At 41.5% G+C, this 23,517-nt stretch overlaps 1 protein-coding gene across 3 annotated transcripts in view; it reads left to right on the top strand.

Moving 5' to 3' along the window:
• Nucleotides 1-23,517, top strand: part of slc37a4b (solute carrier family 37 member 4b) — a 48,956-nt gene that overhangs the window by 17,709 nt on the left and 7,730 nt on the right. For 2 of the 3 annotated variants that reach the window (XM_084319932.1, XM_084319933.1), the window contains exons 4-9: nt 2,771-3,017; nt 7,034-7,186; nt 7,545-7,630; nt 8,897-9,010; nt 9,560-9,625; nt 18,300-18,438. In XM_084319932.1, coding sequence (XP_084176058.1) covers nt 2,771-3,017; nt 7,034-7,186; nt 7,545-7,630; nt 8,897-9,010; nt 9,560-9,625; nt 18,300-18,438 — 805 coding nt within the window. Of the gene's footprint in view, nt 1-2,770; nt 3,018-7,033; nt 7,187-7,544; nt 7,631-8,896; nt 9,011-9,559; nt 9,626-11,110; nt 11,375-18,299; nt 18,439-23,517 lie in introns of those variants that run through there. The other variant, XM_084319934.1, reaches the window with a different exon arrangement.

Genomic DNA, 23,517 nt, shown 5'->3' with positions numbered 1-23,517 from the left:
GGGTGATGGATGAGGAGGTGCAGTTGCCTGCTCTCACCACCTGGGGTCTGCCCGTCAGGAAGTCCAAGACCCACTGGCAGAGGTCATAGTTCAAGCCCAGGTCCCTGAGCTTGGCTATGAGTATGGAGGGGACTATGGTATTGAATGCCGAGCTGTAGTCGATGAATAGCATTCTCACATGGTTCCCCTTCCTCCATTTCGGAATTTTGCCACAACAATGTGGAACGCCCTACCCACAGCCGTAAAATGATGTGAATCCCTACCCACATTCAAAACCGCTCTTAACCCATTCAGTGCCAACCACGAGATTAGTCGGGTTAACTCACCATGTGTTGAGTGCCAAGACCCGAGAAAACCTGAGAACTCAGGTTTTAATCGTTGTTTCTTTTATTAGCAATATCCATTCATTTTTCATCCATCCAGCCTGACGTTATCATTGGGAATGGGTCTGAGCTCGAAAAGGGCAAATACCGCCGCCTATCTTCTCCCGGATGGTATTGGATTGGATTGGGTGGGACTGTGCATAAAAAAAAAAACAAGTCCGGTCCCGGTTTTACTTCTCGGGCATGCAGCTAGATACTATTTCATTGAGTCCCCCCACTGGAAGCAGCGTCGATTATGTGTTTTGGTGCTATAACGTTGGATCAATAAACGTGATCAATATTTGGAATGGCGATCAGGAATTGGATTAATCTTTTTGCAGAACATCTGATGTGAGGTAAGTACTCTATTTTACCAGTCTTGGGGTAATCGGATGTTTTTTTCTCCGCCATCGCAGTGTGTGTGTGCGTAACGTTAGCCATTATCCATTTTTCAGCCCGCTTCTCTAGCGTGCATAAGTACACACATACTATCGATAATCTAGCGTTTATTTGAAAACGATTCATAAATCGGCAGAGAAATTACATGTTTTGTGTATTCCAGTAAAGGGCTATTATCGCGGAATTTCTCTGGAATTCTCCAAAATCTCAAACTATACTCGTATTCAAAACGCTATAAAACGGAAATGTACCAATGAAAAAAACAATCCGTTTAATACATGTTGACTGCAAGCAAGTCATTGATAAGCGAGGGGTCTTTTAGACCCATAGCCATAATTTAAGATATCGTTTAGGCGTTCGCAAATTTCCCCGACCTCCCATTGGCTTCCTTACTGGCACGGAGTGGCACGCTAGCCCTAATGCGTGTATCGCTTCCGCAACGGAATTCGGTTTCCTGGTTCCTCTGATTGGCCGCAACCCCCCCCACGTGACCCGTCCACCGATTGGCCGCGGACTCGCTCGCTTCCTCAATTTATACGCAATGGAAGTATTGACTGAATGAATGAATGAAAACTTTAACAGATTGCAGAATGGGTACATTACAGTACGGCTCAATACACACAATTGTTAAGGGGATGCAGACCTGAGAAAGATGTTTGTCTTGTTCACTCTAAGCCAGGGGTTCTCAAACTTTATTTTTATTATTTTTTTTAGGATTTTTTTTTGGCGACCTTTGGGAGCCAGCAGTGTTTTCCTTTTTACCCCCTTGAATGCCACCATCCACTCCCAATGTTAACTTAATATCGCCTAATCTATGTTTTAAATTATGGCTATGTGTCTAATCTGCCCGTCGCTTATCAAAGACTCATTTTCCAGTCAACATTGTCAAGGCAGATTGTTTTTTTATCGCTTCATTTCCGTTTGATAGCATTTTGAAAATCACTTGTTTTCGCGGAAAAAACAACCCTATGATGATAATCGTCTTTTACTGGAATATTCCAGAACGTTGTCATTTGTCGGCCTATTTATGAATCGTTTTCAAATAAACGCTAGATGATCCATAGTATTATGTGTGCGCTCGTGCCGCGCGCTGATAATCGCTACTCTTATTTCCTGATGGCTTTTACTGTCAAAACAGCTATATCACATATAGGGGAAACACTTATATATCCATGAAAACGAGTCTGATTATCCTAAGACTGATAACATAGATTCCTTACCTGAGGTCAGATGGTATCCAAATGGTTTATTCCAATTTCCGATCGCCATTCGAAAAAATCGATAATTGTATTGATCCACCGTGTGTTCAGTAGAACACATATTCGCCGTGGCACCAAGGTTCCAGAATGAACTCTGGTAGACCCCGGTTAAATCGGTGAGAAGTAAAATGTGGAGTCAGAAATCCGTTCTCCCATTCACTTTCAAAAGGGTGATTTACCATCTGGGAGACGATAGCTTTTTTCACATCTGAGCGCCGGCGGTGCCTGGATCTCCAACGGTAGGCTCGCTTGATGCAATATGATTTCAGAACGATAATTAAATTTTTTTTAAAAAAAAACGAGAATACTCGTGACGTGGCATTCAACGGTCGGGGGGGTAAACCAGAGAAATCTCGGGCGTGGCGCTCAAAGTGTTAATGTATCGCGTCATTTCAACATGGAATTAAGGAATCTAAAAAATAAAAGCACACGTTGTTGAACTTGATCATGCATATTTATTAGAACATTTAATTACAGCACTATGTTATCAATACACATTTATAAAACGAGGCATAATTTAGCAAATTTGCCAATGTGCTGTCACCTACCCACGACCCCACTTTGGGTCGCACTCGCAACCCGTAGTTTGAGAACCGCTGCTAATGAGAACAGTTGTCTAATAGTAACGATTCCAACACACAAGTTAATGTATCCCTGACTTCTCCTCTTCACAGTGGTTTGAGCCCTCCCAGTTTGGAACGTGGTGGTCTGTGTTGTCCTGACTTCTCCTCTTGTGTCTCCTCTTCACAGTGGTTTGAGCCCTCCCAGTTTGGAACGTGGTGGGCTGTGTTGTCCTGCAGTATGAACCTGGCTGGCAGTCTGGGTCCTCTAATAGCCACCGTGGCTCTCCAGTACTACGACTGGAGGACCATTCTGTCCACGTCAGGCATTTTCTGTGCTTGCTTCTCATTCGTCTGTCTGGCGTTCATAAAGAACGAGCCGAAAGACGTGAACCTGCCTAACATCGAGGCTGCAGCCAAGAAAGAGGCCAAAGGAGGTAGGCAACGAGAGGAACTGGTGCATGGTATAAGAGATTTAAAGGTCCCGTGTATTGCTATTCCTTTCGCTATTTGGGCAATGTTACACAATTCCTGTGAGTCTATGGAACACATCTGTAAGGTTTTAAAAAAATAATATTAAAAAAAAAAAAATCATTTTGTATTTCTAATCAAGCCAGTGTTTGTTTACATTTTCATTTCATTCAAAGGATCCGAACCGATTGAAGTTTATGGATACCATGACTGTGGTAAATTTTAAGGGGCTAGCGTTGCACAATAAATGAGTTATAATAATACCACGAGTGTGGATTCACTCGCCCAAACCCTGTAGCCGCGCATCAGTCATGAAAGGGGCTAACTAGGTCGATAGTCCAGCAACGTTGTGACTGTCCTATTCATCAATCTCACAATATTCGCTAACGTTAGACAGATGGAATACAGCCTTCCATCTAAAAACATAAATGAAAACTTACCACAGTCATGGTATCCATAAACTTCAATCGGTTCGGATCCTTTGAACGAAATGAAAATGTAAACAAACACTGGCCTCAAGTTAGAAAGTAGCACTGGTGACGTGAAATCACTGAGCCCAGAGAGGAGTGGTTCTGCAAAAAAATTGTTCCAAGTATATTTGCTTAGAAAACGTAAATGTCGAATTCAATTATTTTTTATTTCTCGATGTGGTAATAAATACACGGGTCACAACATGTTTACAGGAACGTTTTGGAGTTGTATTTTGGAGTATTTCGTGACTATAGGGGACTGTAGGGAACTTCAGGGTAAAGGTCTGACCCACTTCCAGTGATGAAGCTACGTTAACGGTGCGGGCGTTCCCTAAGCCTAATTCATCCAGAGAGACAAAAAAGGTATGTATCTTCTTGTCTAACTCCAGGGAAGATGTTAAATAAGCTAATTTCCCAAAATGTTGGAGTTTTCCTTTAAGGACACATCAGTGGGCTGAGATGATGTGTGGGGGATGACAAATGACATGAACCGCTTTCGTCATTGGAAGAAGTAATCTTGAGATAATGTTATGTGAACTTTTCATGATCTTCTGTTTAGTGAGGGTATTTCTTTCATGATTAGTAGATTACTCCCTTTACTGTTCTGTAACTGATTTTCTGGAGTGCAGGCTTATCACTACTTTATGTCATTGCCCACAACATCCAGCCACAAGTCTGCTGAATTAGTAGGCAACTGAATAAATGGCAACAAAGAAGCCCAATGTCTGCTACAAAGTGCTCCGAGAGCATCATAGGCAGCAGCACAAGGCAACACAACCAGTGGTCCAATAGTGCTTCTCTAGCCAGTGGCTCATCAAGGCAACACAACCAGTGGTCCAATAGTGCTTCTCTAGCCAGTGGCTCATCAAGGCAACACAACCAGTGGTCCAATAGTGCTTCTCTAGCCAGTGGCTCATCAAAGCAACGCAACCAGTGGTCCAATAGTGCTTCTCTAGCCAGTGGCTCATCAAGGCAACATAACCATTGGTCCAATAGTGCTTCTCTAGCCAGTGGCTCATCAAGGCAACGCAACCAGTGGTCCAATAGTGCTTCTCTAGCCAGTGGCTCATCAAGGCAACACAACCAGTGGTCCAATAGTGCTTCTCTAGCCAGTGGCTCATCGTTACAGAAAAGACAGTTGTCACTAAACGGCCAAGCTAAAAAATAAAATAAATAAACGTATCTTTGATCACAAAAATATATTTTTGATTCATAGTAGTTTGTTATTAAAGGTGCTATGCAGTGATATTCCTAGCACTATTTGGGCAACTTTACACAATTCCTGTTGGTCTATTGAAGACATTTGTAAGTTTAAAAAAAAAAAATGCATTGTTTTATATTTCTAATCAAGTACTCGAAACCATCATTTTTCAGCCTCTAGAAATCAGGCTGTTATGGCCTGGCTCCGCCCATAAGCACTTTGAGTGACAGTGCCACACAGTCTGCACTGGTAGAGGGAGGGAGGGAGGGGGGGGAAGAGAGAGAGCGAGAGAGGGAGGGGGTGGGAGAGAGAGAGAGAGAGAGAGAGAGAAAAAAAAGACAGTCCGCCGGCAGCTTGTTTTTTTTTTCTTTCTTTCAATCTCCCGTTTGCGTGTGTGGCTCGCTGCAGGTCCCCCCCCCCCCCCCCCCCCCCCAAGTGCTCTCTCTCCCTCTCTCTTCCTTTCTCTCCCTCTCGAGTATGAGGAAATGGTTTCGCTGTGTACAGTCAGTCTAGGTAGAATGGGGGCGGGCATTAGCTCCAACCACAGAGCCAATCGCATCACTGTCTATCCACAGCGCCCAGTGACGTGCTCAGGGACTTCAAATCAAAATGACCCGATTTACTAGAGGCACAGAGGGGCTGGGCTGAAACGGAGGAATTCGCCAATATTGTATTTAGACCCTAAAACACATTGATACGAACTCCTATTACTATAATACAATGCTAGAGACTGAAAAATGACATTTATAATGCATGGGACCTTTAAGGCAACGGTATGTACCTGTTGTGGAAAACGAACTTAGCTTGATTTTTAAGAACAAAGTAAAAAGAACAAAAGGACATTTCTGGAGAATAGGAACCACTGCAGTGTGCACCTGCTTGCTAGCCGAACTAGTCGGATGCTCTGTACACCAGCTCTGGTCACTAGGCCAGTGGTTCCCAACCTTTTTCTTAAAAGAGCCCTATTTTCCCATTGTATATATACACTGATGACTCCCAACGCCCCCCCGCCCCCCAGATACAAGGCTATGACTGGGGCGTAGCTGTAAACCAAATGTAGGCACCGTCTACACTCTACAATCGTAGTCAGACAGCAGGTGTGCTCTCCCACTTTAAAAAATAGCAGTACAACACTGGTGTGTGCCTGTCTCTGCACCTGTTGTACGCCTGAGCTCCCTGGGGCGGGGGGGGGGGGGGGGGGCGTTGGGAGTCGTCAGTGTATATACAATGGGAAAATAGGGCTCTTTTAAGAAAAAGATTGATTGAATTGATTGATTGAAAAGTTTATTAACAGATTGCAGAATGGGTACAGTACAGCTCAATACATACAATTGTTAAGGGGATGCAGACCAGAGAGACTTTCGTCTTGTTTACATCAGGGTCCCCCATTTTCAATTCATCATAACATATGACATACAGATAGACAGTACTGCTACATCTATACATTTATGACATATCAGATTTGCAAATACAGTACTGTTTGTGGTACAAAAAGAGTGTATATACATTTGACGTAGAAACTGTACATTGGAGGTGGGTGGGGTGGGGTTGGTGGGTGGGGGCTGTACATTGGAGGGGGGGGGGACACACTGTACACTGTACATTGGAATACTGACAAAGCCATACTTGGTAATTTACTGTACAACTGGGTTAAGACATTTGTAGGGGCCAGTTTCGAATTGCAGTCTCCCGTAGGTGTTCTTTGAGAGTGTTTTTGAAAGTGGGTAGTGATTCACATTCCTTTACAGCTTTGGGTAGGGCGTTCCACATTGATGTGGCATAATTGCGAAACGTGTTTAGTCCCTTGTTTGAGCCGAATCTGGGTTTAACATGATTTGTGGAGCTTCCTCTGGTGTTGTGATCGTGGTATTCACTGACCTTTGGGAAGTATTTTGACATGTACATGAAGCCCCTGGGGGTGTCCCATTGTGGTGTGGGTCTGTGAAACCCATTGGGACATACAGTATAATTGTTATAATGGGCTATATAAATACACTTGACTTGTGTGTCTGCCCATAGACATATAAAGGCTAGATGACTCACCCGCGCTGCTGGCCAATGGAGACCGACGTTGCCACATGGCGGCCATCTTGCCACAGACGGCACGCCCACTCATAACATGAATGTCTATGGTGCATGTACCATAGACATTCATGTTATGAGTGGGCGTGCTGCCTGTGACAAGATGGCCACCAGTGAACTACGCTGGAGACTCCGCCTTGCACCATCTAGCTATATATATCTATGTGTCTACGTATCCGTGTTGAGGGGTTGTTGATGTTTCTTTCCTCATTTCTCTTCTCCACACCAGGCAAAAGTGATTGCACCCTCAGGGAGTTCCTGCTGTCCCCCTTCCTGTGGGTCTTATCCCTGGGCTACTTGGTGGTGTTTGGGGTGAAGACGGCTGTCACTGACTGGGGACAGCTCTTCCTCATCCAGGACAAAGGACAGACTATTCTCATGAGTAACACGGCTTTAATAATAATTAAAATAACCTTTTCACTACCACACTACAGAAGGTTAACCCTTTCACTACCACACTACAGACTGTTAACCGTCTAGTGTGGTAGTGAAAGGTTAACCTGTAGTGCGGTAGTGAAAGGGTTAAAGACGGTTTCAACCTGAACACGTAAAACATTCTAAATGAACCCCAAGTTTATTTGTTTACTAGTATCACTAACTGACAGGGTAAATAAACATGTGTCCAAGCTGTTACCTAGCAACAGAATTACACATCTCATTCCGCTGAATCTCCTTATTTAATATTGATGATCATGTTATAGCTGATGTAGTTTCTCTAACTCTAACCGTGTTGCTTGCAGGTAGTTCCTACATGAGTGCCCTAGAACTGGGAGGCTTTGTGGGCAGCCTTGCGGCAGGCCTGCTCTCGGACAGAGCGGTGGCTCGGGTGAGTGGTGAACACAATCTAGCTCTCCATTTTTAGATGTGATCGGCTGTTAGCCCTTTCACTACCACACTACCAAATGGTTAACCCTTTCACTGCGACAATACAGAAGGCCCCTTCACTGCCATGTGACAAAGGGTTAACCCTTTCACAACCACACTACAGAAGGTTAATCCTTTCACTACCACACTAAACCGTCTGCAGTGTCGTAGTGAAAGGGTTAACTGTCTGTAGTGTGGTAGTGAAAGGGTTAACCTTCTGTAGTGTGGTAGTGAAAGGGTTTGTGTTCCAATTAAATGCCATGTCCCTTTTATTGGCTGGGTATGGCTATTAATTTTGACAAATAAAGGCAAGTCTCGATTAGGCTATAAGGCCGTGTTTGACTTTATTCCTTATATAATTACCATGGACGCATACCAAAAATATTATAGATAGATAGATAGATAGATAGATAGATAGAATGATGTATTATAGATTTTTTTTTTACCGATATCCGATATACCGATATTGTCCAACTTAATTTCCGATACCGATGTATGCAGGGTCCCCCCCCCCCCCCAAAAACGAAATCATTTCAGGTAACTAACATCACATATCTCTTGTTGTGGAATTAACACAACATTATGCTTACTTTTGACAATAAAAGTATGCATTGATGTGTTAATTTCACTGGATGCATTCAACAAGGCATTCTAAATGTAAACATTATCTGTGCATCTCTACTTTTCTTCTCTCTCCCTCTGGTTCCCACTCTCCCTTTCTCTTTTTCCCTCTTTCCTTCTCTCTCCCTTATGTATTGTAATTTTCCTTGTATACTATTGCTACTGTAATTTTTTATTTGCTTGTATGCATGACATAACCTTGTTTTTGTTGCAGCCTCTCGTCCCGTCCCCCTCTTCCCCTTCCCTCAAAAGGCTTTTGCTTTTTGGTCAGGCTGCTTTTGTATATAAGAATTTGTTCTTGCTTGCCTAGGTAAATAAAAGGTTAAATAATAAAAACCCTGATTGGCCAGATGGGCTTGTTATAATAATAAAACCTTGATTGACCAGATGGGCTTGTTATAATAATAAAACCCTGATTGCCCAGACGGGCTTGTTATAATAATAAAAACCTTGATTGACCAGATGGGTTTGTAATAATAATAATAATAAAAACCCTGGGGGGAGGGTAAGGGTTAAAGCACCATACCAAGACAGCTTGAAATTAGACTTCTGTAAGCGTGTGTTACAGTTTTGTCAAAGTCCTTAATATCTTCTTGCCCACCACCAGCAAGGCTTGGGTACCCATGGCAACCCTCGCCATGGCCTGCTCATCTCCATGATGGCTGGTATGTACGTGTCCATGTACCTCTTCAGAGTCACCGTCACCACTGAAATCCCAGAGGTAATTACAATGTTTACATCCATCATCAGAAAAACACGTTGAGACCGATATTGCATTTTCCTGTCACTTGATTTGAAATTTAAAGGGGAACTATCTTATAAATGGCCTTTTTCAGTGTTTAGCATTGTTTCCTAGCTATGTGGACTTATATTAATATGATCTATGTCTCTAATTCTCATATTGGCGCATTCTTCCAATTCTCCTCTCACAATATTCACCCTCACTGAACTGAGTCATCTGAAAATGTGCTGATTTGTGATGTCAGAGACACCGCTGCATGATAATGTTCAGGCGAAGCAGAACCATTACCATTGTGGTTGGTGCCCAGGCTCAAAACGGCTTAAGATCTTGAGGTAGAAAAATGCTGTTTTTGAGGACTTGATTAGAAATACAAAACAATGAATTAAAAAAAATAAAAAATTACAGAGGTGTTCCATAAACTCACAGGAATTGTGTAAAAGTGCCCAAATAGTGAAAGAAATAGTAAAATAGTTCCCCTTTAAAACATGCCTGTGATAATAAATGTCATGTTTCTTGGTTCGCTCCCAGGAGGCTCCTCTTTGGGCCCAAGTCCTTCATCCCGTCTCTGTCCTCGTCGGCCTGTCGGAGAAAGAGGTACGGTATATGCTGCCTAGAAACCAGGGGTGTAAAAAGTACCCAGAAATTATACTTAAGTGAAAGTATGGGTACCGTCTCAAAATCGCACTTGAGTAAAAGTCAGAGTATCTGGCTAAAAACACACTTGAGTAAAGTCAAAAAGTTTCTACTTTTAAATGTACTTAACACTTTCAATGCCCAAAACGACCTAACACGTGTTATCAGCCCAATATTGGCCTGAATGCCCACCACGACAATTGGCGTGTTATTTTTGTATTAGCGATCTGAATTCATATTTCATCAACCGAGTCTCCCGTTGGTATGCAGCCCCTGTAGGAGCTCAGATGTGAAAAAACCGCCCCCTATCGTCTACCAGATGGTAATGCACCCTTTTGGAATGGACTCAATGAAAATGGATGAGAAAAGAGAAATCCGGAATCCACATTTTACTTCTCAGGCATGTAACCCGAGCCGATCGGATTCATTGTGGAGCCTCAGAACAGAGTGTAATACATGTGTACAGTATATAGCGTTGTATCAATAAAAGCGATCGATTTTTGGAATGGCGATCAGGAATTGGAATGATCTTTTTGGAGAACATCTGATCTGAGGTAAGGAATCTATTTTACAAGTCTTAGGATAATCAGAGTTGTATTCGCTGAGATCTCAGCGTTCGCCCTATGTGTGATGTGGCTGTTTGTGCGCGATCGCTTTGAGGAAATCAGAGAATCGATTTTTCAGATCGCCTATATAGCGTGCATACGTACACATATACTATCGATAATCTAGCGTTTTTTTTAAACGATTCATAAATAGGCTGAAAATTGACAGTTTTTGTGTATTCTAGAATATTCCAGTAAAGGGCGATTATCATGGAATATATATTTATATTTTCCTTAAACGAGGGCTTTTCTAAATGCTATAAAACTAAGATGAACTGATAAAAAAACAATCCGCTTCGACAATGTTGACTGGAAAACGAGTCATTGATAAGCGACGGGCAGATTAGACACATAGCCATAATTTAAAACATAGATTAGGCATTATTAACGCTAACATTGAAGTGGATGGTGGGCATTCAAGCGGTAAATCAAGATTAAGCTTGGGCTCTGAAAGTGTTAAAGGTCCCCTGTCTTATAAATTGCATTTTCCAGTGTTTAGCGTTGTTTTCTAGCAATAGGGGTTTGTATCAATAGGGTCTGTCTCTAATTCTCATTTTGGCGGATTGCTCCAATTCAGTTAACCTGTTCCACCCGACGGGACCGGATCCGGCCCCAAAATGACATCTGGTCATAAATCAATATTTTTCAGAGTGATGCAAAAAAAATCGATTTTTAAAATCAAACGTATATAAGTATTAACATCACTAACATGTCACAAAAGCATGTAGAATGTATATTATCATCTATACGTTAGTTTAGCAATAGGTTAATTAAGGTAATTCTTTTTTTATCCTCTCTTTCTCCGATTTTTTTCTCTGTTTTTCTCCCCATCCCAATTTAGTCGTTGTGCCAATTCCCCCCCTCCCCTGCCTGGTTTGTTGTGCGCATGTTCTCCTACTGGTTGGTACAAGGGAACCCTGAAGTCATCCGCACGCTTCCTCCGACACGCGCGGCGACAGCCAGTGACTCTTTTTTCACCTGGCAGCGAGGACTCTCATTGGTGAAACGTAACGCGTGGGAGGTCACGCTGCCTTCATCAAGTCCTGCCTCCGATGAGCAAGCGCCCAGATCTGACCTGTAGGCGTCGCTGTCCACAATGCTAGATTCCCACCCATGACTTCCCTCCCCCTAACTCAGCCAAACGAGTTAGTATGACGTTCAGCCCAAGCCAAGGCAATGCTGACTCCGGGAGTCGAGACCGCAGCCTCTTGCATTGGTGACGAGCGCAATCTCCGCTACGCCACCTGACCGCCTCCTATTCTATAATAATATTTCAAATTGTATTGGTCCAGATGGGAGAATTCAGTACTGTATCTACAGAACCTTCTGTTTAATCATCTTCCCTTTATTAATTTTTTTAGATTTTTTTGTACACATGATCTCAAGAAGGTACTGAACGAGATCAGTGGCAGTTTATGTTTGGTCATTATTAGCATGGTGTTATTCACTGTCAAAGATGCAAAGAAAAATCATAATTCATATTCTCCGTTTCATCACTATTTAAGCAAGCCTAGTAATGGACACAATATTTCTGACACTGTGAATACATTCCCTGAGGTCCATAGATACCAAGAATATGCAAATGTGAGCTGTACTGTATTGTACCCATTCTGCAATCTGTTACTAACATTTTCAATCAATAAAAAAAAAATTCAATCTGTCCCTGACTCTCACTCTCTCTCTCCACGGTCCACCTGCAGTTTACACACAATCGCTCGAGCCCCGCACACGCGTGCACGGAGCGATGTATCCTCTCTCTCTCGCTTGCTTATCACTCGGACTGTCTATTCTTCTGATGGCAGGTGTAGTCGTCATTATATGAAAAAACCTAGGACAAATTGCAACAGTAGCAAACTCAACTGATTTTGTATCCTCATTATGTCCTTAGTGAGGGGAAAAAAGTCCCTAGGAATCCCATCATGGGAAAGTTTTGAAAACGACCTATATATATTCATATCGAAAAATGCCTGTTATAACATAGTGGTGAAAATTTTACTTTTAGATATCACTATAAAAACTCACAAGCTGATTACACACACAAAGACAAGAAAAAAGGTCAATCACAACTTCATTGAATTATTCTGTTTACTCATGCAAATCACACATTATCTTATTTGATATGCACCAATTAGCATACACGCCAGAACTAATCAAAACATTTGATAAAGACATTTCTTTCTTCTTGGAATATTAGTAGATAGGCTCTGTGGAGCTCAGTCCACGAGGATGGGGCTCAAGGGTTTATGTCCGTGGGGATAGGTCCATGGAGATGTTTTTTTTTTATAATAGGCGGAAACTACATATTTGTACAGCATGCAAAACACTACATGATTCTTGCACAAAACTACATGGGCTTAACATAAATTTGGTATGTCTGTATAGGGGAGGCTTGTAGGTACCCATGTAACCCATTTCCATTAACATATATTGAGGTAGAAGGCCAAGGGACCATTTGAAAAATGGTGATGGCCACATTTCCCTCCCCAAAAAATCGTCTTAACTTTGAATAATTAGGTATGTAGCCCCCTTTCCAATGAGGTAACATGACATGGTTGGTCTCATTGGAAACCCGAGGTTGTCTAGAATCAAATGGTATCTTTACTTTTGAGCTACCTCAAAATTTGAACGAGTCACAATCTCTGAAAGACAGTGTCGTCAGTGATCCTGCCAGCAATCAAGTACATTGAAAAAAAAAACATTTCCCATGATGGGATTCCTTGGGACTTTTTTTCTCTCACTAAAGACATATTGAGGATACAAAATCAGTTGAGTTTGCTAATGTTGCAATTTGTCCTAGGTTTAGCCTAATTCTGGCCTATAATGACTGGACTATAGGGGTAACAAAACATTGAAAAAAAAACACATTTCCCATGATGGGATTCCTTGGGACTTTTTTTCTCTCACTAAAGACATATTGAGGATACAAAATCAGTTGAGTTTGCTAATGTTGCAATTTGTCCTAGGTTTAGCCTAATTCTGGCCTATAATGACTGGACTAGTGTTTAATCAAAGATCCCCGCTTGCTAGTCTTGCACAAGGACCAATCAGCATGGGTATGGGCGGGTTCATTTTCCATTGATGGGGATTTGATTCGCTTTTGTTAAATAAAGTGCGGCCGCAGGATTAATAACGTTAACGTTGGTTTGGCCAGAGAAACAAATTATACGAATTAAAATGGTTGGACCTGTGAGATTTGTACTTTGTAGGTCTGCATTTTAAATGTAAGGAGTAAAAAGTGTGTTTTTCACTGAATATCATTACACCTGGGTAAAACAGAGTCTATTCTCTTTGGTTCAAATAACAAACTCGGCAAGGCCGACGGCTTCTCAGTTACAGTGGGTGACTATTGTCACAAGGAAAGATGAAATTACATACCTAGGTTCCATCCTAGAGGCAAATTTTTCCTGTGACAAAATGGCATCCAATGTAATAAAAAAAAAGTCAACCAACGAACTAGATTCTTGTACCGGATCTCCTCTCTGGTAAACAAGAATACCCTGAAGACTCTGGCACGAGCACTCATTCAAGGGTACTACGACTATTGCACCTCATGGTACCAAAGAACCTCAAAGGCGCTAAAAACAAAATTACAAACATCACAAAACAAACGGGTCAGACTACTGCTTGACCTTACTCCTAGAACCCACCTCACCCCTGCCCACTTTTACAACCTAGGATGGCTTAGAGTAGACAACAGAGTACAGCAACTTGCAATGGGCCTGGTCTACAAGATACACTACACGACTAAGGTACCCATGTACATGTCAAAATACTTCTCAAAGGTCAGTCAATACCACGACCACAACACCAGAGGGAGCTCCACAAATCATGTTAAACCCAGATTCGGCTCAAACAAGGGACTAAACACGTTTCGCAATTATGCCACATCAATGTGGAACGCCCTACCCACAGCTGTAAAGTAATGTGAATCACTACCCACTTTTAAAACCACTCAAGGAGCACCTACGGGAGACTGTAATTCGAAATTGGCCCCTGTAAATGTCCTAACCCAACCCCCTCCAATGTACAGTAAATGTCCTAACCCAGTAATACACGAGACCCTCTTCTTGGAACCAAGTAAGGTTTCGTCGATAATCCAATGTACAGTTACCCCCACCCCACCCACCCAACCACCTCCAATGTACTGTCCTCCCCCGCCAGAGAGAAAGAAATATGTATAGAGAGAAAGAAATATGTATTAGGAATATTCATTGACCTAAAAAAAAGCTTTTGATACAATAGATCATGAGATTTTACTGAAAAAGATGGACAGGTTTGGTGTCGGAGGGGTTGCTCTATACTGGCTGAAAAGCTATATTAGTAACGGGCAGCAATTTGTTCTGATGGGTCAGCACAAGTCACAATGCTTAAACATTACCTGTGGTGTTCCACAGGGGTCAGTGTTTGGACCCAAATTGTTCATTTTATACATAAATGATATATGTATAAATGATAATGGTTAAACACTTTAGACGTTTGGGAGTTGAAGTATTCCCTACCATAAGCCAAACGGTGAAGCACAATTACATAAAAATCCAAAATTAAATAAAATACGACTTTGACAGGTGGTCAAAACTTAAAAACTCAGTACAGGCACGGGTTTCAATAGTTAAGATGGATGTCTTACCTAGAATCAACTTCATCAGCTCAATGCTACCGTTACCCCCTCCAGATGGTTACTGGAAAAAATTACTCTTCCGCATACAAATTTATTTGGAATAACAAACCACCACGTATAAAAAGATCCACCGCACAGAGAAACAAAGCCGACTTGAGGTATGGCATTTCCAGATTTTTTCCACTATTTTAAGGCGTACACTTTAAGACCACTGACAACCTGGTTTGATCCCCAAGCATCAGTATCCTGGAGAAATTTTGAAGTAAATATAGTAGCACCACATAGACTGCAGGACATAGTATACACCAAATTATCAATTAAGCAATGCGAACTAAAAATTTGGCCCCATTATTACTCATGCGATCCGGATATGGCGTGAAACACACAAAAAATATTCTAACTCACATAAATGGCATAATCATACTCCCTTATTCAATAACAATGCACTCCTGATTGGAAAAACGACCTATAAGATTCCCTAGATGGGAAAAGCAGGGCATACACACATTAGGAGATGTTTTCAACAAACAGGGTTTTTGTAGTTATGAGGAAATACGCAAAAAATGTAAGCTCACCAGTTCCACATTATTTCTATGCACAGTTATTGTTATGTTTGAAGGCTTACGGTGTTCCATTAAGGATACCAATTGTACACCACAGATACCGCAAATTCTTCTATGAAAGAGAGACATCGAGAGGTTTTGTTTCAGATTTTTATCATCAATTACTAACGTCCTCGTATGAAATCCTCCACCTAGACTCAGTCTGGAGGAGGGATATACCAGACCTGGAAATAGATTTTGATTGGCAAGAAGTCTGGGCAAATGTTCGACTTGCATCAAGGAACCCGGACCATCAACAAATCAATCTTAACTATATTCATATGACATACTTGACTCCTATAAGACTGAACAGAATGGGTCTTAAACAAGACTCCAAATGCTCCTTATGTACAAATGGGGACGAGGGGACATTTATGCACATGTACTGGGACTGCCCACCAGTTAAGATATTCTGGAAAGAAGTGACCCAGCAATTATCAAATCTCTTAACTCTGATATACCTGTACACCCCTCTGTATTACTGCTGAATGATGTTTTTGAGTGTGCAGTACCTATACAGCTAAAGAGATTGGTTTTATCTGGTATCACAGCGGCTAAAAAGCTGATAGCATCATGATGGTTTCAACCGGAAAAAATGTGCCGGAAGGTCTGGATTCTTACATAAGTGATTTATCTAGAAATATCTACAGCAAGAATTTTGGGTCTCAATTAATCCAAAATGACAATGTGGTGGAGAGAATAAAAGCTAGCATATAATGGTAGTGCCTGATTAGGAGCGAACGATAATGGATGGATTATCCAATGGGGGGAGCGAGCGAGAGCATTGTGTGTAGAGGGTATTAGATAGCAGGTATTAGGGGTATATCTTGTATAAGACATTTATCTAAATGGTGATTTCATTGGATGTGCACTGTTAATTAATGCTTGTATATATATATATCTATATTTTATGTTGTCATGTTTGTTTGTGTTTGTTTACAAAAAAAAAAAAAAAAGGTATCTGACATACTGAAACTTGTTGTCTTTGCGGATGACACAAACATTTTATGTTCGGGGGATGACCTTCAGCAGCTTTTAGAAGTGGCAAACATAGAAATGGACAAATTAAAAGGTTGGTTCAACACATAAGTCACTAAATTTGAAAAAAACCAACTTCATGATATTTGGAAATTGTCAAATAATCACTGATCCTCAACTGAAAATTGATAATGTAAAAATTGTGAGAGTATATACAAACAAGTTTCTAGGGGTCTTAATAGACTACAAACTCTGCTGGAAACCCCATATAAAATATTTGTGTTCAAAGTTAGCGAAGTATTGGTATACTGGGCAATACTAGATATATCCTGAATCAGAAAACTCTATATACCGGTACATTATATTGCACACTCATTGTACCATATCTATCATATTGTGTTGAAATCTGGGGAAATACTTATAAAAGCAACGTACAAAAGATATGCACACTGCAAAAAAGAGCCATACGGATAGTACATCATGGTAGATATTTAGATCACACAAATAGTCTGTTTGTAAGGAGTCAAACATTAAAATTCATGGACTTAATCAAATTCAAATCTGCACAAATTATGTTTCTGGCAATAAAAAACAAATTACCAAGCAACATTCAAAAAATGTTCACGGCTAGAGTGTTTATAATTTTAGAGGGACATTAGCTTTAAAGCAACCTACGGTACGTACAACTCTTAAAAGTATGTGCATTGCAGTTTGTGGGGTATCACTCTGGAATGGTCTGGATGCGAATATAAAATTAAGCAAAAATATCAATACATTTAAAGGTATAGCTATAAACAAGCACTTATGGACACATATAAGAGAGAGGAGCTTGAGCAGTAATGTGACTGCCTATTATCTTTTCTCATTTGGATATAAAAAACTGTACTTTTATTTTATTTCTTATTTGTTATATTATTTTTATTAAATTATAATGTCAAATATTGTAAGGAAGGGGCAGAGCTTGATAAGTTGTTTTACTTCCCCGTTCCTTCTCGAACACTTATTGTATGGAAATAGTCTTTGACTATTTACCTTTTTGTTTTTTAAACTTGTTTTATGTTTCTATGTTCGAGACAAATAAAAATCAAATCAAACCCCACCCCACCTACCCAACCCCGCCCCACCTCCTCCAATGTACAGTTTCTTCGTCAAATGTATACTTTTTTTTTTTACTCTTTTTGTATCACAAATGGTACTGTATTTCTAAATCTGGTATGTCATAAATGTATAGATGTAGCAGTACTGTCTATCGACTAAAGACTCACTTCTTCAACCATTATCTGAAATGATAAAAAAAAATCTAACCGTGACTAACCTTACTGTCATGCACTTGTCCTAATAAACTAACCTACACTGTAACACGCAACACTTTGATGAACATTGTTACTCAGCTGATAGAGTTGTACCCTTCTTGCTGTCTTGTCGTACAGAACTTGTACGTCGCTTTGGATAAAAGCGTCAGCTAAATGACTAAATGTATATGTTATGATGAATTGAAAATGGGGGACCCTGATGTAAACAAGACGAAAGTGTTTCTCTGGTCTGCATCCCCTTAACAATTGTGTGTATTGAGCTGTACTGTATTGTACCCATTCTGCAATCTGTTAATAAAATGTTCAATCAAGTACAAGTATACAAACCTAATAATACTCGAGTAAAGTACAAATCCCCAAAAACAGTACTTAAGTATTGTAACGAAGTACAATTACTCAAGTACTTTACACCTCTGTTAGAAACTCCTTTCATGGATTTGCAGCTTGCATGGGGATCGAAGGTCTTGTTTTTGAAATTTAGGAACATTTAATTCATTGTATAACTTGACTCATTTGTAGATCTGGATCCTCTTGCTCGGTGCTTTGTTTGGATTCTCTTCTTATGGACCAATTGCCCTGTTTGGAGTGATTGCCAGTGAGAGTGCTCCGTCCAACTTCTGCGGGACCTCCCATGCTGTTGTAGCTTTAATGGCTAATGGTAAGCTCTTTTCAACTTTAAAACATTGCTACCAAGCCTATTATAGTTGACTAACATTAAGACTAAAACCAGACGTGAAAAATAAATCTACTTTATTATTGCAGTAGTCTATTTTGATAATAAATCTAATTATTTTCTAGGGAGTCTGATCTGGCTCGCAAAGAGTAAACGTATCGAGTAATAAGCACCATGAGAGAATTATACCATTGCTAAAAAATAAATATAGAAATCTTGGCCATTAACTTCCAATCAACCGCAATTCCTTTCATGACCCAATTTCTTTTCTCATGGGCTAATCTCAGTTGCATGCAGGTTTCACCAGTAGCCTACTATTAGTTTTCCAAATGTAGATTATTCATAGTGAGTAACATAAATCCATCATAAGGTCACCAATAGGGAGGTGTAGTCTGACGTCACTTTAATTTCCTGCACGGTCCACCCGTATAGGGATTTATCATTGGGAAAATGTATTATCGTCTATTGTAATAATTCTGCCTCGTGAACATTGGCAAGCTTTCCATTTTTGCACAAAATTAGTTCCCTTCTATCACTACATTATTGTTTAAGCGTTTTTGGTTGAAATAAAGTTAGTTATAAGTAGGGATGGGTACCTTTCACATTTGAACCGGTACCTGTGAATCGATACCGGTACCCAACAGTACCTTTTTTCGGTACTTTAGTCTCAAAAAAATGTATCTACCTACCTCAGTTGTAAAAAAAAAAAAAAATCCAAACTTAATATTTAATAAATAAATAATGTATTATTATTATTTACATCTTACTGATGTAAAGCACTTTGAACTGCAATCCCCTGTATGAAAGGTGCTATACAAATAGTTATTATTTATTTAGAACATATATATACAGTCACACACATCTTTAAATACATGTTATGTTTATTTAAAAAAAATATGTTTTACAAATTAACTAAAGGTACACATCTATATATTTAAATACAAAATAAATAAAGGTATTATATTTTACAAAATAACAAGGGTAAACAAACCACTCTAGCAGCAAATAACTATTCTGCTGATCAAAAAATTGTCATATTTATTAGGGATGCTCGATATTGGCTTTTTTACCTATACCGATATTGTCCAACTCTTAATTTCCGATACCGATATATGCAGGGTTTTCCCCCCCAAAAAACTGAATAATTTCAGGTAATTAACATTACATATCTCTTGTTGTGTAATTAACACAACATTATGCATACTTTGACAATAAATACAATAATAATTTGTTCTTACTTGCTTGCCTGGGTAAATAAAGGTTAAATAAATGTTTAAAAAAAGAAATATATATATATATATATTTTTGAAAACCGATACCGATATTTTTCGATATCACATTTTTATGCCAATATCGGACATCCCTAATATTTATTTAAATAACAAATAAATGAAAGTATTTTACAACTGATTAAACAAACAATCTAGCAGCAATGAACTACTCTGCTGCTGATTGAGTATTCTAGCAGTTATTTTCGCTCCACATCAGTGTCCCCCGCTTTGGAGAAGACTCGCTCTGTGGTGTGTTTTGGTTTTACATAACAGCCTAATTTGTGACTTGTTTAGCGACGTCACATCTGCTACTCTTGTCCTGACTGCGCACTGTAGGTAGCCTAGGGAGCTAACGTTATGTCCGACGATTAGCTAACGTTAACTTAATAACGTTAAATGGATTACAAATATGTGAACTATGGAAGGAGTAAGCAGACCGCTAAAAAGAACCCACTGCGGCAGCGCAAGCACATAACAAAAGAAAGTTTCGAGAGGTTGGACGTTTTGAGATAGTAGTGTTTCAAGAGCAGAGGTAGAAACTGAGCTAACACTTTCTAACAACCTGCCCACTGTACCAAGATATCGGAGACATATACTTCCCATGAAATGCAAACACCCAAAGAGAGTTTGAAAACATGTATTGTGCCATTGACATTAACGTGTGGTTTCGTTTTGCGGTAAACAAAACGTGACGTCATCAGACTTATTTTTAATTTTTTTGCATTACCGATAATTTGTTATGGTGCAATACACATTGTGCACCCTGTCCATAGCCAATGCACAGGAGGTCCTACTGCTGCCCCTCTAGCCTACTATTTGAAATTCATGAGAGTTTATGATGGGTGATGATATGATGATGATAAGTTAACTTGTTCATGGTCGGCTAGTTGGTGGGTGCTCTGAACAAATAAGCCAATAGTCTGTGCCGACATTCACAAAGAATAACACATGGCTCACACAGTGGCGGCCGGTGCTACGTATAGTAGGAAGGGGGGGGGGTATAGATTGTCAAATGAGTTGTGCAATAGACAATTTTGGTGTTTCGATACAATTCACTTGTGACATTTAGGTTAACATTAATGAACAAAGGGACACCTACAGTATGTAAATTGTAAACCTTTTTTTTTTTTTTTTTATTCCAGTCTATCATAATGATCATGATCATACTACGGAGGGCTCATTGCGTTGGAGAGAGAGAGGTAGAGAGAGGAGATCGATGATCTCTCTCTCTCACACAGCATTAAGTACCTCACGTGGAATCCCAAGCAGATCAGACCTAGTATACAGTATATAATAACTTCAGTACGAGTACAGCATATTTTGCATATTGTTAAAAGAGCCAAGGCTGGCTTGCGTAAATTAAACATATGACTTACCATCAGAAGAGTTGACATTCAGCTGTCCACAAAAAAAAAGTTTCATATCCTTTACTCCAGTAACAGTCCATGGGCATGTTGTATCTGTCCCCGTCGTTTGAAAAGGCAGGAAAGCAAAATACGCATTTACATGACTGCATCCAGCTAGCCATATAGCTTGTTGTTGTTCTTACCGAACCAGCTAAATGACAGAGTATAGCCTTAACCCTCCGAGAAGCTTTGTGGTCCAGGCTTGAACTTTCCATAAAAGTGTCCATATAATCGAATCCGGGTGTCAGCATTGCTCGAATCCGGGTGTCAGCATTGCCTCTGGCTTGGGCCAGCCGTCATACTAACTCGTTTGGCTGAGTTAGCGGGAGGGAAGTCGATGGGGTGGTAATCTGGCATTGTGGACAGCGACTCCTTCAGGTCAGGCACCTGTACAGCAAAAGACAGGAAGTGGTGAAGGCAGTGTGACCTCCCACGCGTTACACTTCACCAATGAGAGTCCGCGCTGTCAGGTGAAAAGACAGCCGCTGGCTGGGCGGCTAAGTGGCGCAGTGGGCAAGGCGCCCGCCACTAACGCAGGAGATGCTGGGTTTGAGCCCAGCTCTCGGCGTTCTTCCGGCTTGGCTGGTCGTTCATACTAATACAATTGGCAGTATTAGGGGGTGGGAAAGCCGGTGGGTGGGGATCGGACGTTGTGGACAGCGACTCCTACAGGTCGGTTGGTGCGCCTGTACAGCAGAATCGGGAAGTATCGGGGGCAGCGTGAGCCTCCCACGCGTTACTCCTCGCCACAGAGATCGCGCTGTGCAGGTGAAAAGATGCGACGGCTGCCTCCTCGTGTACCGGAGGGGACACGTGATGCAAAGCTTCGTCCACATGGCAGCCGACCAGTGAGAGGCATGGTCTAGCAACGTTCGAGACAGGGGAGGGAATAATTGGATAATACGAAATTGGGATGGGAGAAAAATAGAAAAATGGGGAGAAAAAGTTGATTAAAAAAAGAAAAGACAGCAGCTGGCTGTCTCCACATGTGTCGGAGGAAGCATGTGGTAGACCTCAGGGCTCCCTTGACCGACCAGTAGGGGGCACATGCGCACAACGACCAGGTAGGGGAGGGGGGAATTGGCGTAAGTGTCCATATAAATCCATTTAGTTAGATCCAACACTGTCTGAATGTACAGTACCTTGTGATTATTATCAATTTCCGACAACTAGTACTAGCCGAGCGTATTTTCCTAGTAGACCCTCGAGGTGATTCGGGACGAGATGTCACGTGCCACTCTCAGCCAATAGAGAGACTACTTCGAGCGCTAGAGGAACGCGCCCTCGGATATCGTATTTGACTGCGCTGATTGGATTAAATGTAGTTGCAGTTGCATTTTGCCCTGTGAGTTGCGCACTGACTGTGGAGCTGAGGGATAGCGCCCATGAAAAGAGAGTGGAGGGGGCCGGGGGACGCACAAAGAATTATTTCTTCTTCTTTCCACCAGGGGGGGGCGGCGCCCTGGACCAGCCGCCACTGGGCTCACAGTCCGTTCACTGCAGCTTCTGGCTTCTGCACACGTTTAACTGAGGAGCAAGACATCGTGCATTAGATCCACATTAATCGGGGCCTGAGACAACGGTTGGGTATTGAGAACCAAGTACAGATGTGGGAGAATCTTCCCGGATCAATGAATGTAGAATAGTCAGAGATAGACTTGGTTAACAAAGGTTTATTAGCTTACAACCCAGGAGAATTGGCTGGAGAGACCCAACAATCCCATGGCCGGGGGGGTCTCGTACAGGTTCCCTGAGAAACAGTGGCCTTTATAGGTCGTAGGGATGGGTGTGTCCAGATGAGCTGCCTTGATTTGCCCACTGCATCCCGTACTAAGATATTGAGGCGGCTGGGTGGCGCAGCGGACGAAGCGCTCGTCACCAACGTGAGATACACTGGTATTGAATCCGGCTGTCAGCGTTGCCTCCGGCTTGGCCGGCCGTCATACTGGCTCAATTGGCAGAGTTAGCGGGAGGGAAGCCGGTGGGGTGGTATTCTGGTCGTTGTAAACAGCGACTCCTACAGGTCGGTCAGGGCGCCTGCACAGCGAGGGAGAGAGATGGTGAGGGTAGTGTGACCTCTCACACATTACACCTCACCAATGAGAGTCCGCGCTGGCAGGTGAAAAGATGCTGCTGGCTGTCTCCTATGTCTCGGAGGAAGCATCTGATAGACTTCAGGGCTCCCTAGACCGGCCAGTGGGGGGCACATGCGAGCAACGACCAGGGAGGGGGGAATTGGCATAACAACAAAAAATTGGGATGGGAGAAAAAGTGGATAAAAAAAAAGATATATTGAAGCCTCATCTTCTTCACTTTTAGCTCGACTGTGGGCTGGAGTGGGTTTACTATGCTGCCACACCGAGTGGTACCAGTCCAACATGGGCGAT

This window comes from Notolepis coatsorum, assembly GCF_963971535.1.
Source record: "Notolepis coatsorum genome assembly, chromosome: 8".
Lineage (NCBI taxonomy): Eukaryota > Metazoa > Chordata > Actinopteri > Aulopiformes > Paralepididae > Notolepis > Notolepis coatsorum.
Note: the sequence above shows the minus strand (reverse complement) of the source record. Positions and strands in the feature narration are given on the sequence as shown.